Source organism: Cataglyphis hispanica, chromosome 3 (assembly GCF_021464435.1).
Source record: "Cataglyphis hispanica isolate Lineage 1 chromosome 3, ULB_Chis1_1.0, whole genome shotgun sequence".
Classification (NCBI taxonomy): domain Eukaryota; kingdom Metazoa; phylum Arthropoda; class Insecta; order Hymenoptera; family Formicidae; genus Cataglyphis; species Cataglyphis hispanica.
Window position 1 is genome coordinate 9,787,763 of NC_065956.1, and position 21,885 is coordinate 9,809,647.

General features: G+C 39.6%; 1 protein-coding gene across 2 annotated transcripts; it reads right to left on the reverse strand.

The window, feature by feature from the left end:
- Nucleotides 1-6,681: 6,681 nt before the first annotated feature.
- On the reverse strand, nt 6,682-19,997 carry LOC126859432 (protein disabled). 2 transcript variants are annotated; one of them, XM_050610721.1, is made up of 7 exons: nt 19,356-19,997; nt 15,513-15,727; nt 15,281-15,424; nt 13,148-13,300; nt 12,629-12,877; nt 12,164-12,412; nt 6,682-12,073 (listed from the first exon to the last, which is right to left on the reverse strand). In XM_050610721.1, exons 1-7 carry the CDS (start codon nt 19,390-19,392, stop codon nt 7,784-7,786), a joined length of 5,337 nt encoding a protein of 1,778 aa, XP_050466678.1. In that variant the 5' UTR covers nt 19,393-19,997; the 3' UTR covers nt 6,682-7,783. The 2 variants fall into 2 exon arrangements, with proteins under 2 accessions (XP_050466678.1, XP_050466679.1); XM_050610722.1 differs by lacking the exons at nt 15,281-15,424; nt 15,513-15,727; nt 19,356-19,997 and adding an exon at nt 14,822-15,006.
- Between the last annotated feature and the right edge of the window lie 1,888 nt (nt 19,998-21,885).

Below are 21,885 nucleotides of genomic sequence, written 5' to 3' on the forward strand. Positions count from 1 at the left end.
AGTATTTATAGATAAAGGCTGGCATCTACCTTACATAAAAGAAAAATATTTCGATAAAATCTAAACTATTATTGTAACTGTTCTAGGCAAAATTTTTATTCTCATTTATTTTTTGATTACGCAACAGTAACACATCATCGATCATTGATATTCACAGTTAGAAACAATAATTTCATTCTGTTCAGGCGAGAAAAAGAAGATTCACGTCCACGTGGCGAGTCAATAAAAATATTTTCGCGCGATCTTCTCGTCGGGATTTTTCTCGCGGCGTAAAATATCGCGGAGAGGAGCGGATTCCGCCTTACGGCCTCCCTTGCCGATTCAGCGATTACCGCGTCTTAATCTCGAGTTCTGGTTAGGATAAGACCGAGACGAGGAGAATCGCGAGGAGAGGGAAACGCGCGGGGAGGGGGGAGGGGGGGTGGTGGCATACACCCCGCTCCACGAAACTCTCGGAGGTTCACCCATTCACTCCGTGGCGGATTGCGGATTCCGAGAGTTCCACCATTCGATTCGATTGCTTCTTACCCTGGACTCCTTCGCCGCTCGTATTTACCTCTTGATTTCTTCCCCCTCCGTCTGCTCCCCTTCGCGCCAGCCTCTCCTCGGACGAAATCCTTCGGAAATTCCAGGGCGAACCGCGCGATCGGGGATGTCGTCTTTATACCAGCGACTGCGTAGCTACAAACAGCGAAGAGAGAGTTTGTGCTAAATTCGAATCTAATTTGATTTGGCCAATATTTCAAGTAGTTTAAAATAAAATCGATAGTATAATTATATGAAATATATATATATATATTATTTATCATAATTAAGTACCCGAATATACTGATTTAATTGAAAGATAAAATATTTACAAGAGGAAAAAGAAAGATTTATATTTCGATAGCGTAACTTTACATTGCATTGCTCTTTTTGAAATATTTTAAAAATATCTTTTCTCAAATACATAAAATTCTAGAAATATTTGCGACGCGCGTGCAAAAAGGATTAAGAAACTATTGATGTTCTGTCATCTGCATAGCATTATGCGACCTAAAATCCTCAATCTCGCGAGAGAGCGATGCAGCGTATCGTAGTCGACGTTGAAAAATAGAAGGCGCCGCTTTGGGCGCGGTGACCCAAGTACATGCAGTATACAAAGCTCACAAAGGGTTTAAGGAAGAAGAAAAAGAAGAAGAAGAAGAAGTAGTCAAGAGGATGAAGGCGGTAAGAACCGCGAACGGAGCGTGGGGAAAAAGGCCGAGTGTTTACTGGCGGAAAGGAACCGCGCCGCTACTACTAACTCGTCGTCGTCGTCATCATTGTCGTCAGCCCTCTCCGCGAAAAGCCAGGCAAGATTATGCCGCCATCTTGAATGTTGGTAAATATACCGCGCCGAAAGAGAACCTCCAGTCGAGCGAGAGGGATCCGGTATGGGCGGAGAAGTAAGCCGCCGTTACTACTAGCCGGTCGTCCGTGGCTGTAGAATGTAGTGGTGGTTGAATCGGCGATAGTAGTTGTGACTTTATACGAAGTGGCGATGGTCGTGAGGATGAAGGAGGCGCCTGTGCAAGGAAGTCGAAAGTGTTCCGAGCGGGATGGAAGCTTGGAGAGGGTAAAGAAGTGCGAAGAGAGGTCTTGGCGGCGCACAAGACGAATATCGCCGCTACAAAGAATACTGTCGGCTTTGCACCTTTTTCAAGACGTCGTTTTCTCGCTTTGCGTCGAGAAAAACCCTACTCCTTCTCCACTCCTTCTTGAGAATCTCGTCTTGTCCTCTTCTCCCTCCCTTCCTATCCTGTTTCCACCCTATCTCCACCCCGACTTCGCTACTTCCGCCATCGGTCTCCCGAGATATTCTCCCGCTTTCATTCTCCTTGTCCTGCCGCATCGCGTCAAGAAAGGACAGCCATTATCACCTGTGCGGTCCAAAGACGGTAAACCGATATGAGAGATTTGCCTTGTAAGAATTGATTTACTTCGACAACAGCCGTTGAATGATAAGAGATAAAAAAAAAAAACTAAAATTTTGTTACATTACAGTTACGATAATTAAATTACATAAAGAGAATTATTTTGTCGCAATATAAAGTTTTAAATTTTATTTCTTAGAGAATCACACAAAAAGTGCTAAAAATAAAAATAAAATGCATAAATAAGTATATATAGAGATAGCATAATTTAAGTTGTTATTTTATGAGAATAATTTTAAAAAAATCGGAAATTTAAAAAAAAAAGACTAATAAAAAGTTTACCCGAGAATCATCTTGTAGATCAATTTTAAATCAAATTATTCAAGACAAATGGATCACTCTACCAACGACATTAAATGATAGGGGTGGTTAAATTACGTGGTTCACCCTGTATATTGTCTCATTTGATTTCACGCAGATTGAAGAAAGACACGGAGGGGGGTCGGAGGGGGGCTCCTCGATGGAGCGGCCCGATTGCGGTGAAGCCGCGCGACCGAATCTGAAATTCAATTCAATGCAAATGCATGTCGGCGGGGAACACACTTACGGCTAACCGGCGAACGAGATCGAGGATTCGCTTAGTTGCTTAGGACGCGGTAAACACTCGATACTTTTATAGTCGAGACTTATGAAATATTGATGGACACAGGTTGGCGCGCCTGACGCTAACGATGCCGTCGTCATTAAGTGGGAAATACTCGATGGATGAATTATCGGTGATCGTTCTTCCGTAAGGAGACACTTTATTACCGTATCCGCCGATACGAGGAAGAAGAATTATATCGTATCGCGATATAAATATAATAATATAATATAATAAAGTAGGTAACAAAAATTTAGACATAAAAGTATTATTATTAAATGTGCAAATCTTTACAATTAGAATTTTAACGCTTTTTTTATGTTAAGCATTTTATATATAAAAAAATTGTAATTTTTTAAAAATATTTTTTTGCAAGATTCGTTGTCGGTAATTGTTTAGAAGCGCAGCTACGTTTTTTTATTGAATTTTGCTTGAAAAATCGGATTCTGAAATTGTGCAATATCTTACGTAATGAGTTACGATGCAAAGCCGAACGTATATCGTTCTAACGAAATAAAACGCTAACGCGTATCGTAAAAACGCTCGCGGACGCACTCGAGCAAGAAGGAGGGGCACGCGCGCTCTTTCTCTCTCTCTCTCTTTCTCTTTTTCCCTCTATTAAGCGCCGAGAGAGCACGACGGGCCAACGATCCCAATTACAAACATTTCTCGTGGCTTTTCAGAGTTGCATTTGTCCGAGGAGGGCACACCGCCCTTCGTCGCGCTCTCGGTGCATTTTATAGTTCCCGCTTCCGCGCGCCCGACTCACGCTGAAAGTACTTTTCGTTTTCGAGTGCTTACGAGTACATGCGGGTTGATTTTCTCTTCTTCACCCTCGCTCTCTCTCTCCTATACAGCTTTCCATTCTCTCTTGCGTCACCTCCTGTGCAAAGACATAGCGATCTGGTGCTGAGTCCATATCTACGCTGGACAATAAAGTTACTCTCTGCCGCAGGCTTTGTATTTGGTGAATCTAATAATATTTTCTACGAGAGCTTAAGATAGGTTTTTATATATAAATATATTTCTCTTTAAAAGTTTATCTTTAAAGATTATCATTATATAAAATTGTTGAGAGACAAAAAGTGGCACACACATTTTTATATATTTATATATTTATGAATATATTTATATATTTATTGTATTTTATCCTCTATTTGTTACGAAAAATATGCTTATTAATTTAGATATACGGGGTGTCCTGGACCACCCGTACATCCCTTTTCTTTCAAAAACTAAGCATTTTAGAGAAAAACATTTTGAACAAAAATTGTATGGTTTTGAGGGGAACATAAGATGATGTCATTGGTTTGACCTTGGATGGCATCGTTAAAGTCAAGAAAATAATTGTTTTTTAAAAAAAGTATGCAATGATTTGCAATATATTCTTCTATAACAATTATTTATTTTTTCTTTACACCATTTAATTCATTTTATTATTCTGTACATAAAACTATTACGATACAATTATCGAACACTAAATAATTTTTTGAGATATTTTATATTTTATACTAAAATATGATTAAGATACAAAATAATTCAAGAAATTCTTAATGAAAAAATACTTTATTATATTATTTTGGAAAGCTCTCGACATAAGCTATAAGAATATGCAATAAAAAATAGGGGATTCCATATAAGAAATTAAAGGTGTCCTTGACTTGACCTTAACGATGCCATCCAAGGTCAAACCAATGACACCATCTTATGTTCTCCTCAAAACCATACAATTTTTGTTCAAAACTTTGTGTCTCTAAAATGCTTAGTTTTTGAAAGAAAAGGGGTGTACGGGTGGTCTAGGACACCCTGTGTAGCATAACAATTTTCTCCGTAGCGATAAAGTGTTCTAAAAATTTTCATGCTGAAACACGCGCGTCTCGTAATCTCGAAACTCGCGATAGAGCGAAAGCGGGAAAAGATAGACGAGACGCGAGAATGGTGTGGCAGACTCGGAAGTCGGGGTCAGGGATGGAGGGTGATAATTTGTTAGCGTGTGCGCACCCCCAAATGCGCGATATCCCGTCGAAGTGCAGCTCGCGTACGGCGCATTGTTTCCTTGTTTGCCAGGTGTTTCGAGCATCGCGGCCGAGTGGAGGCCACGCCATTGTTGCGAGAGAAGTCGTGCAGCCGCTTTCTCTCTCGACAAAGCCGGCGATCTAATGCTCTTTTATTGTGCATTGTGCGCGGCCGAATCAAGAAAGGGGGTGGCGCGCACACGCGAGCCGAGGGATGTGCAGACTTTAATTGTGCGATCTGAGAATGTCGATGACGACGATGTCGACGTCACCTCGACGACTGGCGCCTCTATTATTTGTCATTTTGCTTTTGTTAACATGAAGAGAGCCTCGCCAAAGCTCTTCTCTTTCGGAAGAATAGAATATATTGGCAAAATATTGCAATAATGAAATAGTAACAAGTTGATAATGACAATTATTTGTACGCTATATGCTATTGTATATGTATATATTTAATGAGATCTCTTTACTTTAAAAAAAAATTTTTTTTTATGAAATTCATTTTTATGAATTAAATAAATTTGATTTTTATATTAGTTATTTATTTAGTCAAAGCTCGTTAAATTTTAACAAATAGTAGTATGCAACAATATCAAAAATTCTTAAAATTTTTATAGAAAAATATAAAATTGTAATTAAAGAATCATTTTATTCTTGGAAATTAAAATCAATTGTGTATACTTACAGCATTTTATCTTGTTTATCAGTTCCTGTTATCAAATAATACCAAAATCTATTGCTAATAAAGCGAGAATTTCTACAAGAAATCAATTTCATATATCGTAAAAGTTTATTATATATCTTTGTTGTTTACTCGAATTGATTAAAGAAAAACAATATGCTCGATTTTATTTTTCTCTCTCTCGTTGCGAATATATATATATATATATATATATATATATATATATATATATATATATATATCGATCTTATCCCTTTATCTTCAAAAGAATTTACTTTGAAAAGCAAATAAAATATAAATAAAATTGTTGTAATGTAACTTAACAAGACAATCTTAGGCTCAAAAATAAAGCACATATATGTGTATTGTTTTTGTAGAACGATTCTTGACAGGGAAGCTGTCAAATATATACTGAACTTTAAAAAGTTTAGAAATCTATGCATTATTGTTGTCATCATAATTATTATTGAGAACTAAAAAGATACGTATATCACTGATACGTATTCACTTCACTTTATGCATTCGTCAATTTTTTTCGTCATCATCGACTTCTGGAATTTTGCATAGAAGTATCTGTACACAGATCTTGTAAGAAGTCGTATTTAAAAACAGCGAGATGGATTTGCAGACGATTATATATGTATAATTGCCCATTAGGCATATTAATAAGTTTCTTTGAAGGAGGGACAAGGAATTGAATTGCTATTGAAGCGGTATTGTCGTTATCATTCTGATGCATACTCGCAATACAGTATCCGAGTAATCATTAAACGATGATAAATAATTTACTACTATTATTACATAAATACATACAGTGTAAAATATCGGCGTGATCGCTGCATAATTCGGTGATTAGCGCAAAATATTCATCAACATAAATCATGCAAGCAGAGATTAGTGGAGAATTATTAGCAGTAAATCTTGACAAATTGCGCGCCTTGCATATAAGATCAGATTGATCAGAAAAAAATATAGCGAGATTTATGTTATTAATAATAGCTTGAAATAAAAAACTGGTTTGAATAGTATAATATCTATTAGAAAGCATTTATTATTATTACTATTGTTATTATATAAAATAGTATAGAATTAAGTCACAAAAAGAAATAATCTTTCGATATAGAAAAGAAATTATAAAATATAACTCTCACTAGAATTTAAAAGTTGTATCTTTTTGTAGAAATATTATATTAAAACTCAATTTTATTATATTATAGAAGATCGACTCAAAATTATATTATGTTCCCATCGTTATCCTTACATTTATAATAAAATAATGTTAGAAAATGAAATAATTTATTTGATATTTTTCACAAAAGAAGATTTTTTTCAATCTGATCTTACATGGACATAACATAATATAAAATTGTTCATACATATCAAATGTTAAAAGCATGACGAACATAAGGTTATATATATATATATATATATATATATATATATATATATATATATATATAATTGCCTTTGTAAACATAATATTTCTATCCTCTTTTTCTCTTTACGTCTCTCATAAGCGAGAGCAATTTTTATCGATAGCGAAGTCGGTGGGAGCATGCACAGAAGGATACATATGATCGTCGACAATGTATAAATGCCTAATGCAACGTAATCGATCCATACTAGTTAAAAATGTATAAAAATCATGTTTTGATTTCTCCCCAAAAACGCGCGATATCGGTTCTTTTGTGAAGCTCCCAACGCAACGGTTACGCATGACTAGAGAATCGTTCGTAAGAAGACAATGGAAATTAAATTATTCATTTACAAAACGACAAAAATCACCGCATTGTTCTGCAATATAAATGTACATAAACATAAATATATAAATAAATACGTAATGCACGTGATATTAACAATTATTGATTTATGCGATTACGCAATACACAATTGTATTAAATCACATATCTCTCTTTCTCGCACTCTCTCAGCAAATCGATCCTAAACACATCAATAGTATTATATACAGATTCGTTAAAATAGTGACTAGTTTCTTTGTGAAATAGTTACGATTCCGTTATTAACACTTTTGAACATAAGTTTGATCATCGCCAATTTTCGAGCGTTTTAATCTTTTCTTGACCAAATAAATCTACTTCTGCTAAGAAATGCGAGCATAAATGTTTTAAATTAATTCTGATCTCACAATCAGTGGAGGGGAAAATAAATTTTCGAAAGAATTTCACGGACACAAAGCAAGCGTAACGAAAAACCGATATGTAATAGATAACGATATACTTCCGCATATTTATTCCAGCCGCGTTTGAAGCTTTCTCCTCAATTTCGCTACGTTAAAATTGCTACAGCTGATGTTCTGACAAGAACCAAGTATTGCTATAGCGAGAAATCCACCATTTTTTACGTCGACGTTCACCCAGTACGCGACCATTTCCTTTTCCTCTCTCTCTCTCATTCTTTCTCATCCACGCATACACATATACACACATTCAAGTTTCAATTATCTAGATCACACCAATGTCACTGAATTTAGTGCGGGATTTTAGCGATCGTTACTCTTGCTTACTAACGTTCGTCACGTTACGACAGATCAGTTGAAGAAATCATCGTCATCGAACGGATCGCTCTCCCTCGCAAAGATATTCACCGACTCCGATTTCCGTATATATTGATCACTCCTAGCAGCCTTATTATTATTGTTGTTATTCCCCGGTCCGTATTTTCCTTGTCTGGAATTCTTCAGCGGCAATGTAGTGGCGCGATGATCCGGCACGTTGTCATCCAGCTCGGACTTGAAGACGAAGGCGTCGTCATCGAATCTCAGGTCGCCGTTGAAGAAAGAATCGCGACCGCTTTCCTCTGAAACGAAGCCGTCGACGGGCTGTTGCAGATCCTTGGCATCGCACGGCAGCTCCTCCGGCGTGGCCTTGAAATCGGATGACAATCTTGGTCGATCGGACGCGTCGCTAGACGCGCTGGCCGTGGGCGTGAGATCGTCCTCAAAATAGCTCGAACGTTTGCCGTATTCCCGGACACTCATATCCCGTCTCGGGTGATCCTTGGAGCCTCTGATGCCGGACGACGGACTCACGGATTGCGGCGGTTCTCGCTTCTGTTCGGTCATCTCCAGTCGTACGCGCGCTTCCATCGGTGTCAATGATTCTGCCACGCCCGGACCGGTAACGGACGGCTCCGCGTGTTCGACGCTCTGCGCGAAATCGTCCTCGAACGGGCTCTGCGTCTTCTGAGTCTGTCGCGTCTTATGCCTGGCTATCCGCTTGCGATGCATCGTTTCACTCTTCGTATCGGGACCTTCGGACCAGTACGGTCGCTCTACCCAGCTATCGTATTCCTGATCGCTACCCCAGTAGCTCTCGCGACTCCTGGATCGCTGCGAGGACCGCAGATACGGATCGGAATCGTTGTCGCTGCACTCAGATCTAGAAGCGCCGCCGAATTTACGCGAATCCGGATATAACATGTCGCTGTTGCGACCGTCGTTTGCGCTGTTGGGTCTCTTTGGCCAATGTCTCTTCCTGTTAGCTGGATTGTACCTAGGCGAGTCATCACCTGGACGTTCGGAGCCATACTCCTCTTCCCAGGACGGATAATCGTGAGGTCTTTCTCTGCTTTCACGATAGTAATAATACGCTTCTCTCATAGGATAATCGGCGTCGGGAGGCCCTCTTCTGCTCCAGAATCTACTGTCCTCCTCCCATCGTCTTCTCTCGTACCTTCTCCTGCTCCATCGATCCTCCTCGTCGTAGCCCATGCTCTCTTCACTACCGAATCGATCCTCGTCGTTCCACAGCATCAGTTTCCGCTTGCGCTCGTCATCGTAATATGTGCCGTGAACGTCATGGCTCCAGTTACATCGTTGAGGTGGCGGCTTTGGTCGACATTTCCAGTGCACCTCGTACTGATCCTCGTCGTCCTTATACGATTGTACCTTCCGATATCGTCTTGGACCTTCGTCCTCCCACTGACCCTCGTCGTGCCACGGCGATGGATCGCGCGGTCGGTGACTACCGCTACTTTTGGTCCACAGTGCTCCGCGCGACTTTCTGCCCATCCTCTCGCGGAAGCTACGGTCTCGCTTTTCCCCATCCTCGTAAAACGATCTATCTTCAAATCCTGGCGCGTCAAACCTCGGATGTCGTGAGCCAGACCAAAATCTACCGTCTCCTCGTCCTCTGCCGTTGCTTTCCTCGCTCTCTTCCTCGTCTTTCCATTCGTTATCACTGTCTCCTGAATGCCGATATCCGCCGCTACCCTTGAACGGTACTTCCCTATGGAAATCCTTGCCGTCTGGAGACCACGGTGAAGTGCCACCTATCGATCGTTGCCCCTCGCAGGATGATCTGTCAGATGAACCGAAAATACCCGTGTCAAATTTTGCCCAATTGCCGTCTTCCTTGCCGTCATCCTTGTCCGATCGCGTTGTTTCCGAGAACGGACAGAACATGTCCTCGAAACCTGAAGACGAAGGCGGTGCTGGCTTGGTTTCTTTGGCGCGATGCATACCGGTGTTCAGCATCTTTATTTCCTCAAAGATATCCATCGCCACGGTTTTCAGATCGATCGGATCCTTCTTGGCCGATATATTCGGGCTCGATGGTGGCGGAAGATTATCAGAGAACAGATTCAGTAACTCTATCTCGGCTAAACTCTTCGGCTGCTGAGATTGTATCGCCGGTGATGTCCTGGCAGAACTTATCATTTCCTCATCGTCTTTTCTAATCGGTGACGGTTCCGGCTCGCCGATAATCTCGCGCAATGCGGCATATCTGTCGCTCGACGTCGACGTCGAGGATTTTACTTCCGATTTTTCAGCAACGGACGAACCATTCGTCTCATCGTTGAGGATGTCCGAGCCGACTTTATCAGACGATGTCCCATTGGCATCACTTCCTTTTTCGGAATTATCCGCTTTCTCCTCCACGTCCATGATAGTTTGTGTCTTCTCCGTGTCGTCCTCAGCATCTATTTCCGTCTGCTGAACCGTGGATGAGTCGGACGTGATATCTGCATCCGCCATTATCTCGCTTTCTTTTTCGATATCTTTTTTCTCGATGTCTTCGGTTTCACCCAGCTTTTCTTTTTGTTCCGTCAGATTCGTGAAGGAGTTAATCATCGTCTCGTCTAACTTTTCTTTTAACAGATTCTCGCTCTTCGACGATAATTGGGCAGTTAAATTTGTCAATGAAGTTATTGAATTAGAAGTGCTCTCACTGGCTCGCACTTCCGGTTGGATCTTTTCTCCATCAATTTGTCCGCTTTCGTTGGATTCCTTTTCCATCTCGGTGATTTCTTCCACATTTGTCTCCTCCTTCTGTTCTATCTGCTCCATCTCTAACAGCTCTCTAAAAACTGCATACTTATCATACGTAGAATCTTGCTTCGGTTCTGATTCGTTATTAGATTTAAACAACTCCGAAGATGTGAAAGAAGTCGAATTTGGGCCTGTTGTCTCGATCGATTTCGATGCTAGCGATGACAAGGACGAAATTGTAGGCTTAGACGGAATCACCGGTTGCTCCTCCATCGTTATTGATGGATCCATAGTTTCCTCCACCTCGTCCTCCGCGACAGTTTCCTTCGTCGATAGATTCGCCAAGCATTGCGTGAGTTGCGTCAAGGTCAAACTTGTCAGCTGTTGGACGGTCATGCCAAGACTGGAGGCCAGCTCGTCCAAATTCGTCCAGGACGACGTCAACTGACTGAGCGTAATATCGAGTGATGGTTTCGGTTTTTTAGAATCCATAACCGAAACAGTGATGTTGCCAGTAAATGATGCAGATGGCGTTGTAGATGGAATCGGTATTGTGCTGAAAGAGTCCTCGAAAGCGGAAGTAGTAGTTGTCGTAGCCATAAAATTTGATCTGGCAGGCATCTGCGGAGGCGGACTAAAGTTGTCGTCAAACTGATGGCCTTTCGTGTCCTTCGGCGGACTTTTGTTCTTGTCTCTGATAATTCTGGTAGGTGACGGTGAGGAAGTCTCGCGCGGCGGAAAATCGTACTGAAAGTGTCCGTCCGTATGGGGCGGTCTAGGCGGCGGTCTCACGCCCCCACGAACACTCTGTTTTTTCGGTGGCAACGGCGGTGGATTGATAAGGATACTACCCGCACCCCTGGGCGGAGGTTCCGGCACTAAATCCAGCTCCGCGCTCGAGCTTGACAGACGCGAGTTCGCGTCCGACGAACAGGATCGAAGCGGCGATGCTGGCGATTCGTTCGTCACAGAAAAATCCACTGGAAACGGTTTGCTAGATTCTACAGATTGAGTTTTGCCGGCCGGCAGGTCAATGTCGAAATCTCTCTTTCGCTGTAAATACTTCTTCGGGCTCGGCAACTTCACCAGCGCCTGCGTTGATTCCGTGGAGTCTCTATCCATGCTGCGGAGAATCGAGCTTCCTCCCGAAGTAGTTGTAGACGTGATCGTTCCTTTAGATGACGTCGTCTCCTCCGGTGGCAGAGATACCGACAGAGGCTGATGATGGATCGATCTTGCAACTGTCTCTTTCTTCGGCGGCGAATCGATTCTTTGCTGGGAGGACTGATTCGCCTCATTCTTGTCGAATTGATCAAAGTTGGCGAAATTGCTGTTTTCATTATCCTTCGACGATAGCTCATTCTGCTTCGTCGATTCTAAAGAATCCGCGGCGGTTGTGACGTTGAAGTTCGTCGGGAAACAGTCGCTCGAATTTGTGGACACTAAATCCTTGAGAACTTTTTTCGGCGGATTCTTCAGATGTTGAAAGAAATCCTTCTTATCCACGTAAGGCTTAATCAGACCTGTTCCGAGAGGATCCAGCTCCGTAAACACATCGATCTGTGGGCTCTTTGTCTGAGTGTTGCGGGGTGTAGTCTCCGTCGAGCTCTATAATACGAAAGATATGTATCGTATGCAATTTCGAGAAAATGTACTTTTTGAAAGTAGAACAAAAGACACGCATAAATTGACACTTACATCCTCCTCTTTTTTCGTCGTCGAGTTCTTATTCAAGTTTGTCAGCTCGCTATCGTTGAAAAGATTTTCGGTCTCCTTGTCGAACCAATGAATTGTACTTTGCGGAGGCGGCGTTTTACTGACCAATGTTGTTGCTGGACTGGAAGTAGTCGATACAGGCGGTACCGGCACAGTATGTTGTCGCTCCAAATGTCCCCTTTTTGTCGACGAGGGTGGTGGTGGTAAAATCGGACGAACTGTGTCTTGAAGCTGCATTAAATACAAAGAGGTATAATTAGAATGTTGAACAATACCAAAAATTCTCTTCGCTATAAATATTACAACTGTAAGAACAATTGACGATTTGCTTTTGCTATATTAGATTATTCTACAAGATATCTTTTCGATACAATAATCATATTGCAGTTTTATCTTATTAAATGAGAAAGATATTCGCGTAAAGTGCAATACCAGCCATGCACGTACCTTCATGTTTGCGAAAGAATCACCGAAGGGATCGCTCTCGAATAGATCGTCGGTAGATGGCACGGGATTTTCCGGTGTGATTTTGTCCATTTGATGTATACCTTGCTGCAGCGAGTTTAATTCAAATTGCAGATCCAGCAAATCCGCGATCACGCCACTCTGCGACTCGTTCTTGCGATCGGCGGACTTGTCAACCTCGGAATTAGTCGTGCGAATTCGATGAAATGAAGATTCGGTGCTTGCTGCACCCTGCAACAAATTGTTACAACTTATCTGGCTTCTGTTAATTACATCCGCGTTATCATGTGGCATATACATCATTTTTCTTAGTACTGATTTCATTCATGTTGAATTTGTAATTGATTTTTTTTCAAAGATACGGACCTCCGTTTTCATGAAAAACACTATTTCATGAAAAATGAAGGAAGAATTAAAAATGCGAAATAAAAAAATTCGAGAACTGAGAGAACAATTTTAAATATCTCAACGACAGCAATTATTTCGAGACATTGAATTTACCTTAGTATCGGGCGCTGGCTCAACGAAAATACCACCGGTGTGGAATTTAATCGCGTTAATGGCATTCTGCTCTATATGCTGTTTCGCCAACTCGATCTCCTTTTTCTTCAGCTCAAACACTACTTGGAACAAGTCTCGCATCGCTATCACCACCTGTTAAACAAATATTCCTTTTTGCCACTTGTGCGATACATAAAAATATAAACACAAACTATATCATATATCGAAAGTAAATTTATCTTTTTAAAATATTTTTGCTTCGGAAATATTGAGAAAAAATCTCAAGGATTTAATTTTATTTAATTTTTCAGAAAATTCCTTCTTGGAATTCAGAAATATTCTTCTCGGAAGAGATGTAATTGCTTAACAGTGTTAACGAAATTTATTTCTTGTCAGTGACTTTTTAAGGCTCAATATTTTATTTTTTCATGGAATATTTTTTAATATGTATTTTTATGACAGTTTTATAAAAAAAAAAAGTTCTTATACTATATATTTTAATTGAAGATCAATTTTCTTGTACTTTCGAAATTTCTCGATAGAAAAGAGAGAGAATTAATTCTGAATGATTTTTTCTCTCAGGAATGAAAAATATTGAAGGAGCAGGAATATTATCCGCCTCCGCGTATAATTTCCTAAAATTTGCTCCGATCGTTTATTCCACCCATCAGCGCGACACCCCTCTGTTTGCCGCGATTCTCTGTACGTCGGTTAAAAGCTCCAGCAGCGTGTCAAACGCGACCGCCGCCGTATATACGGGCGAGGATTACCGGAGTCGTTTACAGGAGGCGAGCGCAGAAATTAAACTTGGAAATTGAATGAAAGCCGTAAGATTGTTGAATTAATTTGCCACCTGTCACGCGAGGCTGATTTCATTTTCGCGGCGATGATGATCGTCGCTATCGAGTTGAACGCGAGTTGAGGGCCCAACAACTGTGCTCTCTCAACGATCGAGAGCGAAAGTCTGCGCGCTTCGTAACAGAGTTAAACATATTCCCCGATTTAACGTGATCAATTACCCGTCGTAAACTTCTATTTATCGCATTGCGTTTAATATTTGCGTCCTGCTAAAAGTTGCGAGCGTGCTCACGTTTTACATGAGGAATAGTATAGTGCTGGATAAAATATTTTGTCCAGCAAATGCAAATATGTTGGAAAAATATTTCTGCAATTATTTAGATTAAAAAGATATTAATAGTACAACGCTATTAAATAATGTCAAAACATTATATGCCTATTTACTCTTGTTTACATACATGAGACATATATGTTTATTTATTAAAATCTATACTAATATCATTAGAATTAAATTGAAAAAATTATTCACTCTATATCTCCTCAATATGAGGCAATATTCTTACACGAAATTTTCCTAATCGAATACATTAAAATTATTAAATATGCGTATTAATTGCGCGCAATCTTCGCTCTTCTTTGATACAGAAAAAGGAGACGCTCAAAGGACCGTGTCTCTTAAATCACGCGATACTTGAGCACAAAAGTAGGATATGCTGGTGAATTTGAATATCAAGAAGTTGCCCGTCGATCCCTTTGAACGGCGTACGAAGTGAGCCATGGATAATCCGGCAACACAATCTCCCACGACGAGGACGCGTCGGAGATGCGGGGTTCGGCTCCGTCGAATCGAACGCCGTAATGCAATTATTTACATACGCGTCCGGGATTACGGTCGCGCGCCCAGGGTCGATATTGCTTCTCGTATTGGGCAAATATCATTCTAGACTTCACCCGCCCTCACCCGAGGGACTACCTCGCCGCGACGATTCGTTCTCGATAATTCACATACTTTAACTGCGTTTGGCGATGTAGGAACGCACGGTCGCGAGACTCTAATCGCTCGTGCGTGTACTCGACAACTCTCGAGCTGCGAAATCGATCAATTCGACGCCTCCTTCCCCCTCTCTTGTATCTTGCAGAATTAGATATTTACCGGAAGCGCATACGATGCAGTTCTTAAAATAAAACTGACGTACGATTTAATCCAAGATTACGTCCCACCCATTCTATATTATATCTTTGTAATATTTTGTATTAGATATTGAAGCACATTTTTTTCATTGCATATAATGTAAAAAAGACAATTACTTGGAACGATGCAAAGATGAGGCCTACCTGACTTGCCGCTTTATCAGTCTTGATGCCGAAGAACCGATGTCCGGTATCCGGCGAGCCGAAAATATAACCGAAGGCTCTCGAGTCACTCATGTCTTGAGCAATAAACGATATTTTATGCACCGGATGATGATACAGACAGTCCTGTGAAAGATAAAAATATAATGACAAATTATATCCGATATCCAGTAGTATCAACTACACACGTGAATAATTTAGCGAATGAACTCACCCCCGTCTTTTCGTCCCTCAAACGAAGCCCGTCTATGCTGACCTGAACGGCGATTCGTTGCTTGTGTTCACCGGCGGCGCGAATCGCCATCTTCAGGTCAGCCAAGGCCGCCTGGCACATCCGGTCACCGCGTGCTTCCGATACCTCCAAAATACCGATCAGTTTCGCCTTGAACGATACGCCCTCCCCAAGAAAACGGGTTGGGTCATTTTTGACTGAAAACGAAAATATTTTATTACCTCATGGATCAGATTCTCTGCGATTGAAGAAATGAATCAAATTAATTGGCAATTAATTAGAGATATGCATTAAAAATTATATTGAACAATTCTAACTATATGATAATCGAAAAATGATGATGTTTTGATTTTTTGATGTTTAAATTTGTTAGCCTATTTTCATGCACAAAGAAATAAAAAATATTATAATGATACATGAAATCCCGGATGAGAAATTAAAATTACAAAAATTTCAAACGAATCTGTTTACATTTTATATCAACTTAACATTAATGCAAAAACATTAATCTCAAGTATATATTTTTTATATACATAGATATATTCTTCTAAGACTTTTCTATTTTTAGAAACTAATTTACATGTTATATTGAGACAAAAAAATCAGAATATAAAGTAATTTAAAGTTAAATGATTTAAAAGATTCACGATTTGATCGGGGGAAAACGTTCTATGGCTTCAATGGTATCAACAAGTTTAAAGTCGTTTTCCGTAAATCGGTCTCGTTCCACACGATGACTAGTCGCCAAAGTAATGTGGAAGCCCACCAAACAGGAGGAGCTCTCATTGTAATGTCACGACGTGTGGGCCCCGCTCAGCCTCGCGTGAAAGGGACTCCGATCGAATTATCGTATTTGGAGCCACGGGGGGGTCCGAGAAGCGATAGGTCCGAATGTATTAAGCCGATATCGATCGGTCGTACAATCAATTTGACCGGCCGGGACTATAAAATGAGAGAACCTCGCTCGAGTGCCCGACGAGAATGATCTCCCAACGAAGAAGAGCGTTAAAATTAATAGCTCGGAACGGAAGCCGATAATTGGGTCGATACCTATTTACAGCTTAGTCACCATAATAATGCATGTCATTTGTAATTGCGTTTTAGAGATGGAAGTAATATTGTCGTAGGTATGTAATATCTGGCAAGTCTGAGCAGTTACAAACATTAATTTTGCGGTTTCATAATAACTTTTTTCTTTTTAAGCAGAGGTAATTAATATAATTTATAAAATATCTAATTAATATGTAATATAAAAAAGTTGTATGTATGTGTGTAAAATAATGGATATAATTAATTCATATAGCTTTAATGTAAAAATATTACTATGAATGTCCTGTTTATCACTATCCACGAGAATAATTGTATCAACGATGCTGCTAGAGATGGTCGATTTTGATAAAAATATAAACAAAAATATCAAGAGTACGATAAATTTAGGGAAAATTTAAATAATACAGAGAGAGGCGCGAATCTATCACGATTTTCTTTCTTTCAGTGGGCTTCTCGCTGCCCCTACGATTTTAATGACCGAAGGCTGCGTCGCGTTTGTTCAGAAGGTACTCGTCGGTTTCGAGTGGAGAACGCCAACTGTCGGTACTCGATAATATATATATATATCGTTCGGTACCGATCCATCGAGACTCCTTCACGCGCTCCGGGTTCCTTCCTTCTCTCCTTGCTTTCTGCGCCAGATGCGCCCTGGCATTGCACTTGGCCCGGCCTATCCCGCACCTCTATTTCATAACAATTATTATTGTGGCCCGCGAGATGAGACACATAACAGTAAAGCAATCGAACCGAGAATAGAATAGAATCTTTGTATCGTCGCGAAAAAATTTTCAAAAAAAATAATACATTTTTCTCGCATACATTTTGTTGCTAAAAGGAAATTGATTTCAAACAGATTCTACCTCCAAATTTTAAAAGATTGATATTTCTGGAACTTCTTTCATTTGGTTACTGAATATATGGTGTTATTCATTATTATTTTTTTTTTTAAATTCTGTGACAATTTCTAAAGTCTATATATCTGCAATTTGCACATTTTTTATAGTATACATTGTGCAATGAGATATAATGGAGCTATAATGGGGCACTCGAACGTATCGGAGAACTTTATATTATCATGTGAAAAAAGATTTTATCGCAACAAAATATAAATATCTTTGACATTTTCGTTCAAAAAATCGGATCGAAGAAGACTGGCTCGAAATTGACATTTATTTACGGATATTCCATAATTATATAAGACGAAGATCGTAATTGTTGCAAAAATAGCAGTTCATGCAGACAGAGAAAAATAACAGAATGATAAATTGCTGTCACTAACATGACTCGTCAGGAAGCTGGTCTATAAAAACATATGTATTGAGTATGACTTGCATTTTCTTGCAATTTATTTAGTGCCACTTCTCTGTTCTCATTTCCTATTGGAAATACAATCAATATCTCGTATTCAATATTTTCATATCGCACAATTCAAAATTATTAAAATTATCGATGTCTTTAAGGATGTTCTGGATGTACAATAGTAGCAAAAAATTGTCAAAATTAAAAAGAAAAATGTTTCTTACGTTTATACTGTTTGAAAAATTAAAAAAATTAATTTGGGTTATGAAAAAAATTAAAGTCTCGCAAAATAATATGGATTTTGACGTCTTCGTAAAAGAAAATAGTATTAATTAATATTTTTCCTAATTTATGGCAAAAAATTTTGATCGTGAATATCCTCTGAAATCAACTGCAAAAAACAATGAAAAACGAATAATTTGCAGAAAGAGAAAAAGAGACAGATAATATTTTTCTACAATTTTTAGTAAATAACTTTTAAACGAATTAGTGGATCTAAATCAAATTTTGCGCAAATATTTATTAGAATTTCCTTAATATATGAGAAAATTTTTATTTCATTGGTAATATTTTTTCTTTGTCAAATTTGTCAATAAGTGCTACAATAGGCGATTTTCCATAAGAATCAATAGTAACTTTAAATTTAAATAACTTCCAAATCGTTAAGAGAATTGTGCTTAGTTTTTGCACAAATATTCAGAAGAAATAGTAGAACAATCTATGAAATTTTAATGCTTTTGTTAATATTTCGATATATGTCATATACATCCTTAAATGTATTAATGAGAATACGAAATTGACGAATAACATTTTCCTCTAAAATGAACAGTATGATTTTGCGGTAAACCGCGTTAAAATTATTTCTAACTTTTTTCGACGAGAGATCTACTTTCTACATCATTTCTTTCAACTTTATTAATATAATTAACATTTAATCGAGTAAGGAGATAAATGCGTTTTCGCGCTGTCTTGTAAAAATTCAGTAGTAATCTCGAGCACGCGCACGACACAGCTGTCGACATCTTCCGGAGACGCATGCGGCCGGCAGCCTCTCGCTCGTACGGTAACGTTCTCACGAGGGAGAACTTTCGCTTTTCGCGTGAGCGAATTCGCCAGCCTACGGCTAACGAGAGGCTCATTTTTCGCGACCTTCGTGTCGCGTACGTCACACGCGAGATGCGTCAGTCGATGCGTCCAATTGCGTAGCGAAAAATCTCTTTCGTGCGAATCGCGACGCGACGCAACACGCGGCCGTCGCCGCTAATATGTGGAAGCCATATTACGCGCCCCTAACCACCCCTAATGTATGTAATGTCTAGAGGATGGTACCGGAGGTGCCGTCCTCAACCCCGACTCGTCGTCGGAAGAGACGGGAAACCTTGTAAAGCTTGGAGATCGCGAGCGCTCTCAGGAAAATCCGCACGCGAAAAAAGACTCAAGACACACATCGCGAGAGACTCCGATCGCTCTACTCACACTTGCACGGACTGTTTTTTTTCCGTAAGGTCTGCATCGGTGGTGGTTCCGCGTAGACGACGACGACGACGACGAGAGAACCCCGAAGAACGGCGCACGGGACAACGAGAATTTTTCCCTATCTTTCTCCTCGTCCGTGTGTCTCTCGCCCTTCCCCTCTCTCGTAGAGCCGGTCTCCCTGCCTCGAGGTGTAACCCTCGTAAGTTGGCACAGTCGGGGACACGATATCCTCAGCACGGACACATGTCGTAGCACATCGGTCTCACTCTGTCTCTCTCTCTCTCTCTCTCTCCTTCTCTTCTCTCTGCTTCGCTCACTCTCTTAGTCACTCGATCTTTCTCTCTCTCCCTCTCTCCCTTTCTCTCTCACACATGCACTCCCATTTTCCGTCCTCCTCTCGCACTGTTACCCCCCAATCGGTGTCGCACCCCTCCGCGCCGTATATATTTCCCGTGAGCCGAGAACGCGTAAGCGCCCTAGACTGGCAGCGCGTATATCACGCGGACGCGGTGCGTCGTCGTACTCGATATACTCGGAACACACGCACCGTCTATCCAGCCCGACACATTTAGCGGTCAGCACCAGGATGGGACAAGCAGCAGCAGCAGCAGGATGGCGAGGACTCTTCGCGCGCCGCTGCCTGATACCGGCGACTCCGGGACACGGTTTCGCGCGCGCGGCTGCGAGCGCGTGTATCCGCGCGCGCGACGTAAAAACGCGGAGGAAGTGACAGCTGCCTCCGCCGCCACCGCCGGTACGGGTTGCCCATGCTCTTATTGATCAATAATATACGCCGCCACCGCCGCTGCCTGCCTGCCTGTCTGTCTGTCTGTCTGTCTGCCAGCCTAGTACTCGACATCGTCGCTCCGGGCCGCTCCGGGTCGCCCGTTTTTCCGAGCCATGAGCGACGTATTTTCCGAGCGGAAATGTCCTGACATCTCGTTTGCGTAGACTTCGATATGCATTTCCTTGAATCTCTTATTTGTTGGTTTGCCCGGAGTTTAAGTGAACTCTGAACTCACTTGCACTCTCTCATCATCATTTTAATAGTCACGAAAGAGAAGAACTCAGTTGACATTATTTGTAAATAACTTTGAGTAGATTAGAAGCATAAAAATGTTTTGAAAATCCCACAAATTAACATCTTATAGATTTGAGAACTCTTTGTAATGCTCTATCTTTGTAGAAATATTACTACTTATTATTAGCTAAATTCGTAAAAAGTGCGGGTAGAAAAAAAAGTACTGATTTCCGAATACCAGAGATCAACTTTTTTGCAATCAGAATGCAAAATTTTATTGGTCTAATGAAGCTAAATTTTTAAGACAGCCTATTCTAATCTCCGTTAGTCTCTCTTGCTATCTTTGTTTCAGACCTCTTTGTAGTTTGTGCGAGATTATTTGGTACATTATTGCAATTTTATTTTTGGAATATATTTATCGGTGTAAGCATGCGCGTTATATTTCAGAAGAACCTTTTAAATCAAACAATCTTTTCATCGACTTTCGCTTCCTCAACTTTCTTTCTATTAAACACACTATTTACACTTCGAATGATGCGCATGACATTTAAGATTGTGGTTTAACCCATTCGCTTTGCTTTCTATTTTTCTTTCTCTCTCTTAAGATTATTTTTGATGATCCTTTTAAAATTTTTTTAGCAGAGTGTCTCACAATAAGAGCAAGAGAGAGACGTTTTCTACAAAATGATTTGAAATAGATAAATCGGAAAAAAATCACAATTTTATGCATTATTATTATATTATATATATTCTAGAGTTATAAAAAAGATTGAAAATAAAGTTTTTTTGACGACTATATTTTAAATATATAAACTAAATATTTTAGTTGCAATTGTTCTCAATAGAATTTTTCTAGTTTTATAAATATATTTTAATGGATAAAATAAATTTTTTTTAATATCAATATTTAAAAAAGACTTGTTTGAAATATTATATATACATAATATATATATATACATTATTGTAGATTTTTTAAAACATAAAATATTACTATGTCACCTAACCATGCGCCAATAATATAGCGTACCTTGATAAGATATCAGAAGATAGTCGCATATCAGCAGCGGATAGTAACGTACTCTGTAAAGGCTCGTAGCAATTTCAAATTTTGTATTATAAGTTACAACGTTATTATTAAAAAGTCATTAAAAGAATTCAACTTTTGATATTATAATATAAAGATTAAAAACAGAAAAAAATTATAATATACAGATTAAGCGAAAAAAATTTGAAAATTTAAATATTTTATTTAATTGCATATTTTCAAACAATTTAAAGAAACTGAAATATTATATAGCATAATATTTTATATTAGAATTAAATTTTACAGTTTAATTTGATTTTGCAAAGTTTATTCTTTAACTCATATTTTGTATGGATTAATTGAAAAGCGCAAACGAGATCATTTTGCATCATTCGATCAAATAAAAAAACATCTTCTTTTGAGCTTGAAAGACGCGAGTCGAAAGAGTTTCCTTCGAAATCCTTATACAATTGGAAGAGCTTTTA

What these genes read in the sequence shown, in the direction of transcription:
- LOC126859432 (XM_050610721.1), bottom strand. Translation starts at nt 19,392, where the DNA reads ATGCAGACCTTACGGAAAAAAAACAGTCCGTGCAAGT. An exon ending in TGAGGGACGAAAAGACGGGG is followed by an intron (nt 15,425 to 15,512) that starts GTGAGTTCATTC and finishes TATCTTTCACAG; the next exon opens with GACTGTCTGTATCATCATCC. An exon ending in CGACGAAAAAAGAGGAGGAT is followed by an intron (nt 12,074 to 12,163) that starts GTAAGTGTCAAT and finishes TTCGTATTATAG; the next exon opens with AGCTCGACGGAGACTACACC.